At 50.9% G+C, this 15,375-nt stretch overlaps 1 protein-coding gene across 2 annotated transcripts; it reads left to right on the top strand.

Annotated features, from left to right (window-relative positions):
- The first annotated feature begins 450 nt into the window (after positions 1 to 450).
- SDHB (succinate dehydrogenase complex iron sulfur subunit B) lies at positions 451 to 10,602 on the top strand. Of its 2 annotated transcripts, XM_059829990.1 has the most exons (9): positions 451 to 539; positions 640 to 652; positions 1,399 to 1,526; positions 2,859 to 2,944; positions 4,979 to 5,115; positions 5,429 to 5,545; positions 7,932 to 8,033; positions 8,229 to 8,351; positions 10,383 to 10,602. In XM_059829990.1, the coding sequence occupies exons 1-9, from the start codon at positions 451 to 453 to the stop codon at positions 10,458 to 10,460; spliced, it is 873 nt and encodes a 290-aa protein (XP_059685973.1). In that variant the 3' UTR covers positions 10,461 to 10,602. The 2 variants fall into 2 exon arrangements, with proteins under 2 accessions (XP_059685973.1, XP_059685971.1); XM_059829988.1 differs by lacking the exon at positions 640 to 652 and having other exon boundaries at positions 451 to 525.
- The last annotated feature ends 4,773 nt before the right edge of the window (positions 10,603 to 15,375 follow it).

Below are 15,375 nucleotides of genomic sequence, written 5' to 3'. Positions count from 1 at the left end.
AATAAATAAATTTGCTGTGAGGAAAGAGGCGGGAAATTAAATAATAATGGGCGATAATCGTGAGAGAAAGGGATGGAAGCCCTCAGGGAGGGTGAGGCGGGTGGGGGATGCCATTTCAGCCCTTGGTGCCTGCCATTTTGCCCTGACCAGTGTTGGGGCAGGCGGGAGGGCCTGAGCACCTCCTCTGCAGAAAGAATTCGTCTGGGAATTAATGGGGGGCCGCACTGGTCTCCCCCCTCCCCAAAAAGGGGGGACGCTGGCGACCTGGCCCCACCATCCCTCCTTGTGCCACAGGGCGCGCCACACTCAACATGGCGCCTCCTCTACAGCCGCCGCCACACCTAAGATGGCTGCCGGCAGAGCCCCGCCCCTCCTTTCCATTAAAGCAGCGCTCCATGGGGTTCACTTCCGCTTCCGGGGGCAACGGGGTCGGAACTGCGCAACGCCAAGATGGCGGCGGCCGTGGTGGGAGTCTCCTTGAGGCGCGGCGTCCCCGCGCGGCTCCTGCGGGCCGGCCCGCGGCCGGTGAGGGGTCTGGAGCCGCCTTGCTCCGGGCAGCTGGGCCGGGGGCTGTCGGGGGAGGCGTGGCGCGAGGGGCTGAGGGTTTGGGGGGAGATGGGGGGCCTTGGGGGGCTGGAGGAGTGCGAATGGAGTTGGGGGTTGAGGAGGGCTGAGGTGGAGGGTTCTGGTGGGTGGGAGGGGCTCTGTGAGATTTGGGGGTGGGCAAGAGGGAGCTGGGGGGCAGGAGGGGCTGCAGAGAGGGCTGAGAGGAAGCTGGGGGGGTGCAGAGGGTCTGCGGGGCAGGAGGGGGTCCAGGGTGCAGTGCAGGCTGGTAAGAGAGTTCGGAGTGGGTAGGAGAAAGAGGAGTGGGCTTGGGGGGCAAGAGCATGTGTGAGGGGGATGCTGGGGAGGGTCTGGGGGTCAAAAAGGAGCAGGAAAGGGTCTAGAGCAAAGTTTAGTGGGAGATAGAGATTGAAAAGTGATGGAGGAAGGGGTGGTGCAGAAAAGATTTTTTTGTCTGGAGTGGGGTAGAGACATGACTGGGAGCTTTTGAGGGCACTTTTGGGGCAGGAAGAGTCTTCAGGGCTGTGGAGGAAAGAGTGTCTGCAGGCACTGCAGCAGCACCCATGGGTTGCTTCTTAGTTTTAGGATTATCTCTTCTGCCTCGGGGAGGAGGAGGGAGCCCCAGGACAGAGGTGGTTCCCTGGGTCCAGGTGCACTGCTCTGGCAAATCCTTGGGAGGATTTTCCAAAAACTGTATGAGTGCCCAAATACAAAGCAGTGATGGGTCCTACAGCAATCTCCCTGAAGCATGTGGCCTCAAGTCTTTTTTTTTTTTGTCCTGCTAAGAGCCACCCAAGGGGACCTAAGGGCTGTTTTGTTGTTGTTTGAATACAGATATGCCGGGGAGTGCAGACAGCAGCTGCAGCGGCTCCCCGTATCAAGAAGTTTGCCATTTACAGATGGGATCCCGATAAGCCTGGGGACAAGCCCCGCATGCAGACATATGAAGTGGATTTGAATAAGTGAGTATGCCCCATTAGGGAGAAGCTTTGCTGCCAGGCAGGTGCATTGGTGCTGCATGTGCACCTGGGTTATCTGACAAGTGATAATGGAGGGTGGTTGAGGAGCACTTGAGCTGACAGCTGAAAGTGTCAGCAGTCTCATTAAGTTTCAGGGACTGTTAAAACCTTGTTGGAGTGGCCAGGGAGGCAGTGCCTCAGCTGTGTTACAGAGCACCTTGTCCTCAGCACAGGTGAGATCAATGTTATTTCCTGATAAATCTTAACTATGATCATGTGGGATTATTTTCCCCTCCCTCACCTGTTGGTGCTAAGTGTGACAGATGAAACTGTACTCTGAATGACAGTATCTCAATAGCTGTCAGCAGTAAAATGGTCACTTTGTTTTGTGACTTCCATGAGGTTTTACCTGTGTCCCTGAGTTGTATGGAAGACTTGAACATGTTTGTGGCTTTAATAAGCTTTTCTTTATATGGACAATTTTGGGGCATGTTCCAAAAGGAAACTGTTTTATGTATAGCTCGCAGTCCCAGACCTGGGAGAGAAAGTGGAAGCTTTATCAACTCTTTTCATAGTTTTCTTCACACTTAGTTACTTCTAGTTCACAGGTCATGTTAAACTTATAGTAACCACCTGCACACTTTGGTATAGCTATCACGAAGAAAGCTCTTACTTCTCTGTGATTCCGCGAAGGGGTGCGGTCTTCCCTGTGGCGTAGAAACCTTTGCATGGGCATGTGTGCCTCGATTTCCCTGAGCTCCGGTTGCTGCTGTGTTCTTGCCAGAGGAATTCACCTTGAGCCCTTTCTGAAAGCTTCAGATACAAAGCCACGCAGCTCCCTACTTAAGAAGCGCATGACGGAGAACTCTATTTTTGTGTGACTTGCACCAGTTAATAATTTCTGGGTGTTGCCTTGTTTGCTGTATATAAAATTATGTAAGTCGTCCAGGACTGTTTGTTTTTGTGTACAGTGCTGCCTCTTGTGACTAATGAGGACAGGCAGACTTGTTAAAACCTGACCCAAAAGGAGAGGACCGGTAGCAAGGCACTCGGTTTTCAGTTGTGCTGTCTGAACTCTCTCCAGCTAAGCCAGATCTTCTGCGCATCAGCAAAAGAAAGGGCTTCTCTCCCACCCTGATGTGTGCTGAGGCATATGGGTCACGCTGCTGATCGAGAGATCTCTATCTTGTTGCCTGGGATTGGCAAAAAAAAGTGTATTCTTAATTGTGGTTCATCAAAGCCCTTTTAGGTGCTGCTTAGTTGGGATGCCAGAGATCAAGCACTAAGGCTGGGGAGGGAATTATACAGGTTCACTGGCTTTGTTTTCTGTTACAGATGTGGGCCTATGGTGCTTGATGCTCTGATCAAGATTAAAAATGAGTTGGACTCCACTCTGACCTTCCGGAGATCGTGCAGGGAAGGTAAGAAGGATTTTCCAGCCTGCCAAACTGAAGATTGTCCTTGAAGACTGTGTTGCTGACCGTGTAGGTGTAACCACTAGAAAACGTTGGGGTAGATGGCAGTGTACCACTCTCCTCTTCCAGCTGCTGCATATGAAACACATCAATGAATCAAGTAGTAAAGTTAAAGCTCATATTCACAGGGCGTAATAGAACAACACTGAGCTATGAGCAATATGCTTAGCCCCAGTCGTTCCTGTTTCTGTCCTAATCTTGTTCATCTTGCTGCCCTCCAGTGATGGACTGCGTAGGGAAATCTAGCACGAGAGATTACAACAGCAAAATTGAGGGGGCAGACGTGGCGAGTGGGAATGAATTGTAGGGGCTGCTTTATCTAGTGCTGCTGTGGAAATGAGAAAGGGTGTAACTGGAAGAGTACTTATGACTTCTAGGAATAGCTTCAGGAATCTTTTTTTGGCCCTTTGACTAAGCTAAATGATTGATTGAGGAAAAGGCCATCTGGTGGTTTTACATTGCAGAGCTACCGGCTGCTTCTCAGGTACAGCGTGTCTGTTTAACTGCGTTAAAACTTACCCGTCCAGGTGACTTCCCTGTAAAAAAAGTCCTAATTCATGGGTAATGTTGGGATGCTGAGCTTAAAATGATAGTTGTGGAAATGCAGGAAGGGAGGATGTCTTTATGGAATGACTTCTGATTTAATTAGGTGGGTTTGCAAGTATGAGAAATTTAGGTGCAGTTGATGCCTAAAGATGTTTTGACATGGATCTAAATGAAAAGCATGCTTTAATGCAGCCGTTTCCTGTAGAATCAACGTAGCAGGTGGAGGAATTTCGTATGGTTGTTCTCAGTGTTTGATATTTAGATAGCTGACCGTGTTCCGAGTGGCTGGAATTAATTGCCCTGAATACTTTTCTTTGAGAACCTGAAGACAGATTTTCAAGCTGGGCTGGTTCAATCTTGCCCCTTTTCTACCATGCAGGGAAAAAATCCACTCATGCATTCCTGTTGCATACTTGTGGACCTGTGTCTGCAGTCCTGGTTCCCTCTCCAGTTGACTGGAAAATACTTGTAACCGTTTCTCGAGTGGGAGGAATAACTTTGTTCAAGTGCCAGACTTTATCTGGCAGCGAGGGGAAGGATTGCCTGTGCGTCAGGCGCTGAGGAGGGCTAGCTTCGTCGGCGTGAGGAGCAGCGGCATTTCTCTGACTCATAGCAATCGATATATGTGAAATCCTCTGAAATTAGAGTTTTGCCCTTTCAACATTTGTCATCTTTCTAATATGATGTTTTAGGCATTGGTCTGAATTGGATACCCGAGGTCCTGACCTGAGCAGTATCTGTGACAGTTCTGCGGTGGTTTTTCTTGTAAACCTTGGCCTTTCCTGGGCTTCATCTGATCCTTCTATTACTGGGAGATGATTAGTGGTGTCATTTAATCCATTTATTAAGCTATTTATATGCTGTTTGTTCTGGTGAGTGTCTGTCCTCTCACCTTTGGGAGTTAATGCAGTTTACGGCACCACTCTACCCTGCTGCAGAAGGCACAGAAAGAAGCTTCTGTCATAGGGACTTTGTTTTATGTCCCTGACCTTCAGGGATGCTTTTGACCATTACTGTAGGGCTGATGGGGGATGCGCCTGGTTCCCATCTTATAATCTTAGCGTTACCTGCTTCGCATCAATATGAGCTTGTGCTTCAAGCTTGCGAAGCAAAGCTGAATGTTTTCCCCACCCTAAGTAGCATGTAAAGCTAATGAATGATGCGAAAGGGATGAAGTGTCCAAGCCGCTTGTTTTCTGCTGTGGAAGGAAGTTCAATGCTGAGAGTGTGTTTAGGCTTTAATGAAAGTGACTCCTGTGTTTGTTCTTTATTTAAATAGCAGCGTGTTTGGCCCAATGGCAACTTCTGGCGTTTTCCTTGTCACGTACAGAGTTTCTTGAAGACAAGCCGGGGGCATGTTTGGGGCCAAGAGGATCTTCCTCAAGTAGGATAAGAGGGTAAATATCTCATGTTTTATTCTTTTTCTCCCACTCAGGCATCTGCGGCTCCTGTGCTATGAACATTGCTGGCGGAAACACGCTGGCCTGTATCAAAAGAATTGACCCCGATCTCAATAAGATCACTAAAATCTACCCTCTCCCCCACATGTATGTGGTGAAGGACCTTGTTCCAGTAAGTATCTGCTTCAGCTTGTGACCAAGGGTGACGCTGTTCCAGGCAGCGTGGTGTTCAGATTGGGTTGGAAGGAATAACGCTGGGAGGTGCCAACAAGATCAGGTCTCAATTCACATGTTAACTCCTGCTGGTGTTTTCTGGCTTGGGTGGGTCTGAGCTTCACAGCAGTGACTAAATCTGTCCTTGTTTGGAGGAATGTGGCAGGTTGAGGTAGAAAATGCCTTCTTCTGTTGGAGTGGTAGCCGATGTTCAATCTCTCATGCATCAATTCAGCTTGCTAAATGTGACCTCTTTGCTTTTTGACTCCTAGGACTTGAGTAACTTCTATGCACAATACAAATCCATCGAGCCTTATCTGAAGAAGAAGGATGAGTCGAAACAGGGCAAGGAGCAGTACCTGCAGTCCATAGAAGACCGTCAGAAACTGGTTACTGCTTCTTTTCTACCATTGAAATCCCTTCCAGATAAGACCAGGGTTAAACGCTAGCATGCAGTAGCTTCTAGTTCCTTTAATGACAAAGCTGTTTGGTGCAAAACCTGATGTGGGTGGAATCTGCTCCCTGAAATGCAGTGTCATGGCATGCCTGCATTGCTAGGGGTAACGTTTGCTAATGAAATGCAGTTGCGGTTGCGATGGGGACTCTGATCTCATTTCCACTGTCTGCACTGTGAAACCACGTGTGTTTGTAAAAACATTGTGAAGGCTACAGGCTTGTAATGTTCCAGTGGAGATAAGGCCCTGCAGTTTATGCTGGCATGTAGGCTGTCGGGCTCAGCGCTGTCTGTCTTGTCTAGCTGCAGCATGCTAAGCAATGCTCTCTTGTTGCTGCTTGCTGGGTTTTACAGCCCTAAAAACTAATGTCAAAAGCTAAACCCTTTTGGATGTGGAGACACAAGCATGATGTGTTAGTGCAAGTCTTCGGATGTATGTCTTGAGCACTGTGTTACTTTGAGGGGGTTTTCTGGGAGCGTAGCATTGTTGATCTAAAGTTTCTGCATAAAACTGAAGGGTGTCTGAGGAACCATTTGAACAGCTGGGAGATAATAGCTTTTTAAAAAGCTTATAGCGTGGGTAAGTTCTTGTCTGGACTTCCTTGGCTGCTGCAGTAAGTATCATCTGGGACATGGTTTAATGGGCATGGTGGTGTTAGTTGATGGTTGGACTTGATGATCTTACAGGTCTTTTCCAACCTTAGTGACTCTGTGATTAAATCAGCAGTTTCTCTTTTGCCTCTGACCTGTCTTGATGGATCCATCACTCACTTTGTGGTTCAAAGCTTGGCCTGTCAATGCTCAGCTGTGAATCGTTGCTGTGGTGCTGTCACTGAGGAGGTGCAAAGTGGGTGGGCAGCCTAGATTTTGGCAAGTGGTAAAAGAGAGGTGAAGGTGAACAGCAAAGAGGAAGGCTGTTTAAAGGGGATTCAATGAGAACATGTGAGCTGCAGCCTAATTCTCTGCAATGATCTTTGAAAGTTTTCCGTCATGCGTGTTTGCTGTGAAGTTAACATCCGATGGATAGACCGGTCATGTGCCCGAGATGTTGGCAGCGCCATGTGACTGGCGCTGTGACGTCTTAACAACCGCAGGATTTTACAGTCTGAAAGAATCTCTATCCAAGGGCAACGGTTAGTTCTGCTGCACCACTTCATAATGTTCTCTGATCCATATGTAAGGACTAAAGGGACTCTTTCTTCACATGGTTTTCATAAAGCAGAATCCTTGAAATCACTTTCTCATTCAAGTAGAAATAAGAAAACCTAAAGGCAACTGCAAGAGCTGCCTGAATCTTTCTCACAACTAGTGAACTGGCTTTTTATCTCATTGCTGAAGTTTCTCTTGCTTTGAGAATGGCCTGTGTGCAGGAGAAACTTGGATACAGTGTCAGCTGAAAAACTCCCACCTTTTTCTTTAAATAATGAATCATATGAAATGTTACCTTTTTGGTCTAAATTTATCTTATTTCTAATTGTAACTCTGACTCACCTAGTCTTGGCAAGTCTTTCCAAAAGACTAATGCAGTAGTCTTGTTGCAAGCTCCCAGGAGTTCTGGCATTGGGTATCTTTCTAAACTAAATTTAATGAGGCCTTTGTCCCAGAACAACTTTCAGATACATAAATTAAGCCAGACTGGACTCTGTCTCTTAGCCTGGGGGGTTGATTGAGCTACTAGGAGACTTGGGAGACCCTCTGCTCCTCAGTTTCTCTTCTGCCTGGTGTCACTTCCATGCAGATCTAAATTTTTCTTCAGTGCCTGAAATAAAAAGGCCTTCATCTCTAAAAATGGTGAAATAGCTAAAGAATCGCACCATTCCTGTTCTGTAAGTGCTTGGGGATACCCTGAAAGCACATGCTAAACTATGAGCTCTTCTCCCATAGGCTGTTGGGCAGACTTTGCTCTGTCTTCTCTTCTTTAACATGGCCTTGAATTGTTAATGGATTACATATCTGTTCCTTTCCTCAGCCACTTACTGGGACAGGCTGGAAGGAAGGAATGCAGGAAGATCAAGCAATTGTCACATTTTTATTCAGTTTATGCTCCCCCCACCCCGTTGTCACAAAACCCAATTTATTATACGGGTTGAGTTGGGAGGATTGCATGCATCTTGTTTCAGAGGACCTGCGTGTAGGAGTTGCTTTCTACCAGCAGTGCTTCTTCAGCACAAGGTTTTCGGACCCGCTCTGTTGCAGCAAGTCGCTAGAGGGGAGAGTGGTGGGGGAAGCATGTGCTCTTGTAAATCCCCTTTTAAAAAAAAAAAAAGGCTTTGTCATGGGCTTCTGGAGTGGCTTGACTGTGGTCTCCCACCCCTGTGCAGGACGGACTTTACGAGTGCATCCTGTGTGCCTGCTGTAGCACCAGCTGTCCCAGTTACTGGTGGAACGGGGACAAGTACTTGGGTCCTGCGGTACTGATGCAGGTAAGGCTTGATCCCGTTTGTCACGTGGGACTGCCATCTAAAAGCAGTACAAATACTTGTGAGCGCAGGTGGGATGGTGTTACGTAGTCCAGATCCTGGACCAGAATTCCTGACTTAGGTATTGTTTTTAAAATAATCTCACACTGACAACACCTTGAAGAAGCATTTGGTGTGTCAAATGCCGCTGACTTTCAGGCCTATCGCTGGATGATTGACTCCAGAGATGACTACACAGAGGAGCGCCTGGCACAGCTTCAAGACCCATTTTCCCTCTACCGTTGTCACACTATCATGAATTGCACAAGGACTTGCCCTAAGGTATGTGTACATCCTGCCTCTGTCCCTTCTGGGGTTACCGGCTTGTTTCCAAGCACCTTGTTTCAAACCAATAGGAAAATACCCGCTTGGGTTTTTTTTTTTCTCAAGCTTGCCTTGGCTTGTTTAGCCTTTTGAAATACGATGAGTTACCAGCAGTCTTCCTCATGATAGTGACTGTACAGGAGGGCGTGGCAAAGTTTGTATTACACATCGCAGGAACATCTATCTCTTCCGCGTGAGCCAGGCCGTGACTTTGAACCTGTCTTGCCAGGATTTAGGAGTGTGACAGTAGGGCGCTGGTCGTGTGAGGGACGCTGCCAGAAACGGTACAGGGAAGTTTGTCCTGCATAGTCCGATCAGTTGGTGTGAGCCTTGTGAGTAAGGTGCTTAACCCCCACACAGTGCGACCGTAAACTCCAACGGTAGCAGCTACCCGTGATGTATTATGCGATTTGTGAGATGGAGAAGACTATGGCAAGTTTTCGGCACCTTTCGGGGATGTGGTTTATGCTGACATCCTGCTGGCAGGGCATTTCCCAGATGGTCTGTTCTCTCTGGTATTTGTTTCGAGAACTGAGAAAGCTTTCCCAAATCAGAGCATGCCTTTTCCTCATCTTGCGATGACCTTGTGCCTGTTGTTGGGCAGATTATCAAGTTCTGCTTTCCTGCCAGCTGTGCTGTTTTCTAGTCAGCCTTTGCTTCCACCTGGAGGTGGAGTAATTCTCCTTGAGCTGTGAAATAATATGAAGGCAAATGTTTGAGTGGATCACAGATGTGGGGAGAATGAGATCCCAGAGATCTGGGCTGACAGGTGTTGGTAAGGAGCACTGCATGCTGATTTTTGCATGTTTATTTTTCTAAAGTGATTCACTGACTACAGATAATTCCCCCTTTGTCTAGGGAGCTAGCTCGTGATCTGGTATCAGCCATAGTTCAGCTAAAGGTGAAGGTTCAACTTGGAGATCTGGCTGTACGTAGGAATGTACATCGTGTGGGGGAAATAGCACGCTGAGGCTTGGTCTCAAGTTTGAGACACAGTTATGGTTAATAACACGTTTCCACTCACATGCTCTAATCCTGGCTGTTGCCTCCATCAGCCCTGAAAGACTTCACGGTGAGCTGTGCACCTGGGTAATTCCCTGCTCGTTCTCTGTCCCGCAGTGCTGTGGCTGTAATCACGGCGATACAGCAGGGCAGTTGTGATCCCCCTCTCATTTTGAGATTAGGCATGCTTGGTTTGGTAGCAGTGCTGCAGGATTAGGGGCCTTTGCAATGTGACATGTGTCTATATTGTAGAAAAACCTTCTTTGGAAAGCTTAGCTGGTTTTTGTGTGAGAAGCAGTTTCATCTTGTGACTTAGTGTTCTTGCTCACTTCCCTGGTGTCCTCCAACAGACAGCTTTTTTATTTCAGACAAGGGAAAAAAAACCCATGGCTCTTGTACTGTCACTATTAAGCTTTTATAGAGCAGTTTCTGCCTCCAGAAATCATCTCGTAACACCTGTAAAACCATTGAATTCGGTCCTGCTTGAGCTTTATTAAAAGTTCCTATCACTCAGCCGCTCATTCTTCTTTGATCCTCGCAGTGCTGATTAAAACCAGTCCTCCAAAGTTAAATGAGTGTTCTTTGAGCGGTGGGAAGTGCTGCTGGTTCAGCCCCCAGGTAGAGGAGGTGAGCTCCAAGCTGGAGCACTGCGTCTGTACTCCAGGCTGGCTTGCTCTTCCCTTTAAATTGAGGCTGGAGTGTGGCAAACCTACATCAGCACACCTTAACCGAGGGGCTCTGCATACCATAATCCCCAGCCCGCCTGGAGCAGGCTGTTCTGAGCTGTTCCTCAGTATCCTGTAACCTCCCAGCACTTGAAAAGAAGCACAATATTAGGCCAGGCTCCAGTTTTTAGAAACAAAGGGGTCCTCTGCCAGCTGTTTTTCTGAGTAGCAGCATATCTGTGAGTTTAGATCGAGGCGAGGGGGGGAGGATGCTCCAACATCCTCATTTCCAGAGGAGCTAACTGAAACTTTTCCTTTTTAGGGTTTGAACCCTGGCAAAGCAATTGCTGAGATCAAGAAGATGATGGCAACTTACAAAGAGAAGGCGACCGCTGCGTAATGCTGTTCCTTAACTGGAAGTGTAACACACAAACATGCTTTACCTGAACGTAATTTATACCTGATTTAGCAAGAGAAGGTTCCAGCAGGGAGTTTGGTGTTTTTTCCATACGTTTGCACGTACAATAAATACTGTAAAGAACGAATAAGAGTTGTTACTTTATTAGCAGTAGTGAACTGTTGCCTCTGCCTCGCTCATAGAATCCCAAACCTCTCTGGTTTGCAGTTTTGAGTGCGTGAGCAGCTGGGGTTACCTCTGAGGCTCTGCTGTGGGATTGAGGATTTGAAAGTGGCCCCACAGCAGAGATGAGCTCTTCTCTTAGAGAATTTCTGTAATGACCTTGATCCTGCGTCTTTAAAGCGAATACATGTGGCGGAAGAGACCTGCAAGCAATAAACCTGTGGCGATTAGCAAGAACTCAATGGAAGCGGCTGGGAAAGGGAAGTGTTGGAAGACTCTCGCCCCGCTCTGAAATCCCCCGGGCTCTGGTGAGGAGCAAAGGGAGGACCTGGAGCTCGGAGAGTGCAGGCATGTGGCAAAATACCAGTGGCAGTGCCACTAGGAAAAAGGTGCCTTGCCACTCCCCTGCTGAGATTTTTTTATTCCAAGTCCTAAAGTAGATGAGATTTATCAGAACAGGGTTGAAGCTTTCTCTTTGCTCTAGTACAAGCGTGGTTTAGCTCCAGATCTCTCAAACTAGTGGTGTTTGCGGTAGGTTGTTGCTTGAAGCAGCTGTTTGTGGTCATGGAGGGGGTGAAGAGAAAAGAAGGGCTTTCTGTTTTGCTGTTTAATCGGCTTTTTTTGTGTTTAGATGTAGTAGAAACTTCTAGAAATGTCATGATGCTGCTTCTGAGATGTGGGGTGGTAACCAGGATGCTGCCAGTGGGCGGCAAATGAAGACTGAGGTAACATAAAAACTTGGGTGCAGCTCTGGAAAGGCTTACCCCACAAATTGACCCTGGTTTTTTTCCATCCATTTATGTATTGTGCAGTCAGGGAACCTTGTGGCTGTCTCGGGAAGCCAAGCTGACGTTGCTGTCTTTAATTTTCATTTGCAGAAATAATTCTTTCTTTTCCTGGAGCTAATGTCTTCGTTCCCAAGAGCTGATGGGAGACAGACTTCTGTAGGTCAGAGATTTTACACTTAAAATCCCCCTGTGTTGGGCTGCTCTTCTGCATCACTGAATTGCCCCCGTTTTCTGTGTCTCGGTGAGCGCTGGTCCTGTACGCGTGTCCTGTGAGGGAGAGGATCCCACTGCTGATGTCAGATGGCAGGGACGTGTTGTCAGTCCCGTGATACTGATATTTCTATATTGCATCCCTGTGCTTCGTAATCTCATCTCCCCGTTTAAATCCGAGGAGTTCCCGGCGACAGCTTGAACAAAGAGCTCTGTGATTTCCCCCTCCTCCTCTCCCACTACACTTTTTAGCTAACATGGTTTTTTTTTTTTGAACACAAACTGGTTTTTGCCTTGTTCTATTTAAACGCTAGGCATGCTTGCTGGGAGGCGTTGGATGGAAACGCAGCAGGGTGCGGAGGAACCGAAGGCAGCCCCTCGCTGCTTCGACCGTCGCTGTGCTGGCTGAGGTTTTAATGTTCAGATTAACAAAATCCGCTTCACCTCTGGCTTTGGGAGGAAGCGCAGGCTCTACCTGAGGCACATCCAAAGAAAACATTCGCTTTATCTCCCTTCCTGTGAAAGAAATCAAAACTCCCTTGTACAAGGATGGGTATGGGGGGAGAGGAATTGCTTTTTGGCCGCAGCTGGGCATGGTGGTGGGCAGGAGCAGCCCTTCTCCCAGGTGCTGGGTATTTCTGGCAGTGGTTTTGCAGCATTTGGAGCCCCAAAAAGCCAAGCTGCGGCTGGAGGGGTCTGTGCTATGGCTATTACTTGGGTCTGCACCCCCTTACTGGCTTCAAAATCCCCCCTAACTGCAGCTTTCCAGGGGGGAGCCTTGCTGCAGCAGGAGCTGTGCATGTTCCCCACCCCTGCGTGAGTGTGCAGGGGTGTGCAACCAAGGGGGGGGCTGCAAAGCCCTTTTGGGGGGCAGAGCCTGATGCATTTCCTTGCAAGATATGGGGGTGCAAAGCCCTTTTTGGGGGCAGAGCCTGGTGTGCTTCCTTGCAAGATATGGGGGTGCAAAGCCCTTTCGGGAGGGCAGAGCCTGGTCTGCTTCCTTGCCAGATATGGGGGTGCAAAGCCCTTTTTGGGGGCAGAGCCTGGTGCATTTCCTTGCCAGATATGGGGGTGCAAAGCCCTTTTTGGGGGCAGAGCCTCCTGCATTTCCTTGCAAGTTATGGGGGTGCAAAGCCCTTGTGGGGGGCAGAGCCTGATGCATTTCCTTGCAAGATATGGGGGTGCAAAGCCCTTTTGGGGGGCAGAGCCTGGTGCATTTCCTTGCCAGATATGGGGGTGCAAAGCCCTTTTTGGGGGCAGAGCCTGGTCTGCTTCCTTGCAAGATATGGGGGTGCAAAGCCCTTTTTGGGGGCAGAGCCTGATGCATATCCTTGCAAGATATGGGGGTGCAAAGCCCTTTTTGGGGGCAGAGCCTGATGCATTTCCTTGCAAGATACGGGGGTGCAAAGCCCTTTTTCGGGGCAGAGCCTGGTGTGCTTCCTTGCCAGATATGGGGGTGCAAAGCCCTTTTTGGGGGCAGAGCCTGGTGTGCTTCCTTGCCAGATATGGGGGTGCAAAGCCCTTTTTGGGGGCAGAACCTGGTGCATTTCCTTGCAAGATATGGGGGTGCAAAGCCCTTTTTGGGGGCAGAGCCTGGTGTGCTTCCTTGCAAGATATGGGGGTGCAAAGCCCTTTCGGGAGGGCAGAGCCTGGTCTGCTTCCTTGCCAGATATGGGGGTGCAAAGCCCTTTTTGGGGGCAGAGCCTGGTGCATTTCCTTGCAAGTTATGGGGGTGCAAAGCCCTTGTGGGGGGCAGAGCCTGATGCATTTCCTTGCAAGATACAGGGGTGCAAAGCCCTTTTCGGGGGCAGAGCCTGGTCTGCTTCCTTGCAAGATATGGGGGTGCAAAGCCCTTTTTGGGGGCAGAGCCTGGTGCGTTTCCTTGCAAGATATGGGGGTGCAAAGCCCTTTTTGGGGGCAGAGCCTGGTGTGCTTCCTTGCAAGATATGGGGGTGCAAAGCCCTTTCGGGAGGGCAGAGCCTGGTCTGCTTCCTTGCCAGATATGGGGGTGCAAAGCCCTTTTTGGGGGCAGAGCCTGGTGCATTTCCTTGCCAGATATGGGGGTGCAAAGCCCTTTTTGGGGGCAGAGCCTCCTGCATTTCCTTGCAAGTTATGGGGGTGCAAAGCCCTTGTGGGGGGCAGAGCCTGATGCATTTCCTTGCAAGTTATGGGGGTGCAAAGCCCTTTTGGGGGGGCAGAGCCTGGTCTGCTTCCTTGCAAGATATGGGGGTGCAAGACCCTTTTTGGGGCAGGACCCCGGTTATTTTGTTGTGGGGGGGGTGCAGAGCCCCCCTCGTGGGGCAGAGCCCGGTGCATTGCCCTGTCTCGGAGGGGCTGCAAAGCCCCGGGGCGCTGCCTTGTTTTTGGGGGGGGGGGGGGTAAAGGACTACAACTCCCAGCAGCCCCCGCGCGCCGCCCTTCCGCCGCGCGCCGCGGAGCTGGGTGCGCGCGGGGCTCCGGCCCCGGGGCGCCCGCACCCCGGTCCGCGCGTGACCGCCCGCCATGAGCTCAGGTCAGGGGGCCCACGCGTGGGGGGGGGGGGGGGGGGAAGGGCGGTGTGCACGGCCCCCCCGGGCTTGCATCGGGCTGCTGCGGGCTTTACGCTGCGTGCGGGGCCCCACGGTTGCATTGTGCGGGGCCCACGCGGGGGGTGTTGCAACGTGCGGGGCCCCACGGTTGCATCGTGCACATCCCCACGGGGGGTTGCATCGTGCGGGGCCCCACGGTGGGTTGCATCGTGCGTGGACCCCCGGGGGTTACATCGTGCACGTCCCCCCGGGGGTTGCATCGTGTGTGGCCCCCCCGGGGGTTGCATCGTGCGTGACCCCCCCGGGGGTTGCATCGTGCACATCCCCACGGTTGCATCGTGCGTGACCCCCCCGGGGTTACATCGTGCACATCCCCACGGGGGGTTGCATCGTGCACATCCCCACGGTTGCATCGTGCGTGACCCCCCCGGGGGTTACATCGTGCACATCCCCACGGTTGCATCGTGCGTGACCCCCCCGGGGGTTACATCGTGCACATCCCCACGGTTGCATCGTGCGTGACCCCCCCGGGGTTGCATCGTGCGTGACCCCCCCGGGGGTTACATCGTGCACATCCCCACGGTTGCATCGTGCGTGACCCCCCCGGGGTTGCATCGTGCGGGGCCCCACGGGGGGTTGCATCGTGCGTGACCCCCCGGTTGTATCGTGCGTGGCCCCACCGGGGGTTGCATCGTGCACATCCCCACGGTGCATCGTGCGGGGCCCCACGGGGGGTTGCATCGTGCGTGGCCCCCCCGGGGGTTGCATCGTGCGTGACCCCCCGGTTGCATCGTGCATGGCCGCACCGGGGGTTACATCGTGCACATCCCCCCGGTTGCGTCGTGCGTGACCCCCCCGGGGGTTGCATCGTGCGTGACCCCCCCGGTTGCATCGTGCATGGCCCCACCGGGGGTTACATCGTGCACATCCCCCCGGTTGCATCGTGCGGGGCCCCCCCGGGGGTTGCATCGTGCGTGGCCCCCGTGGGTTGCGCTCATCCCCCTCCCAGCCGTGCCTGTGCGATGGGTTGTGCAGGAAGGGGAGGGCAGCTTCGCTTTATTTTTGCTTGCTTGCTTTATTTTTTTTTGCTTTCCTCTCCAGCAAGGTTTGCAAAAGGAGGAGCAGGGCCCGGTGCAAAGCGGGGTGCAGCCCCCTCCCTGGCATCGCAGATTTGGTGGGGTGGCAGAGCGGAGCGGGGAGCGCGGCGAT

Source organism: Gavia stellata, chromosome 27 (assembly GCF_030936135.1).
Source record: "Gavia stellata isolate bGavSte3 chromosome 27, bGavSte3.hap2, whole genome shotgun sequence".
Classification (NCBI taxonomy): Eukaryota; Metazoa; Chordata; class Aves; order Gaviiformes; family Gaviidae; genus Gavia; species Gavia stellata.
Note: the sequence above shows the minus strand (reverse complement) of the source record. Positions and strands in the feature narration are given on the sequence as shown.

Excerpts from the sequence above, each read along its gene's own strand:
- SDHB (XM_059829990.1), top strand. The coding sequence starts at position 451 with ATGGCGGCGGCCGTGGTGGGAGTCTCCTTGAGGCGCGGCGTCCCCGCG. Across the intron at positions 2,945-4,978 it reads CCGGAGATCGTGCAGGGAAG|GCATCTGCGGCTCCTGTGCT; the intron begins GTAAGAAGGATT and ends TCTCCCACTCAG. Across the intron at positions 5,116-5,428 it reads TGGTGAAGGACCTTGTTCCA|GACTTGAGTAACTTCTATGC; the intron begins GTAAGTATCTGC and ends TTTGACTCCTAG.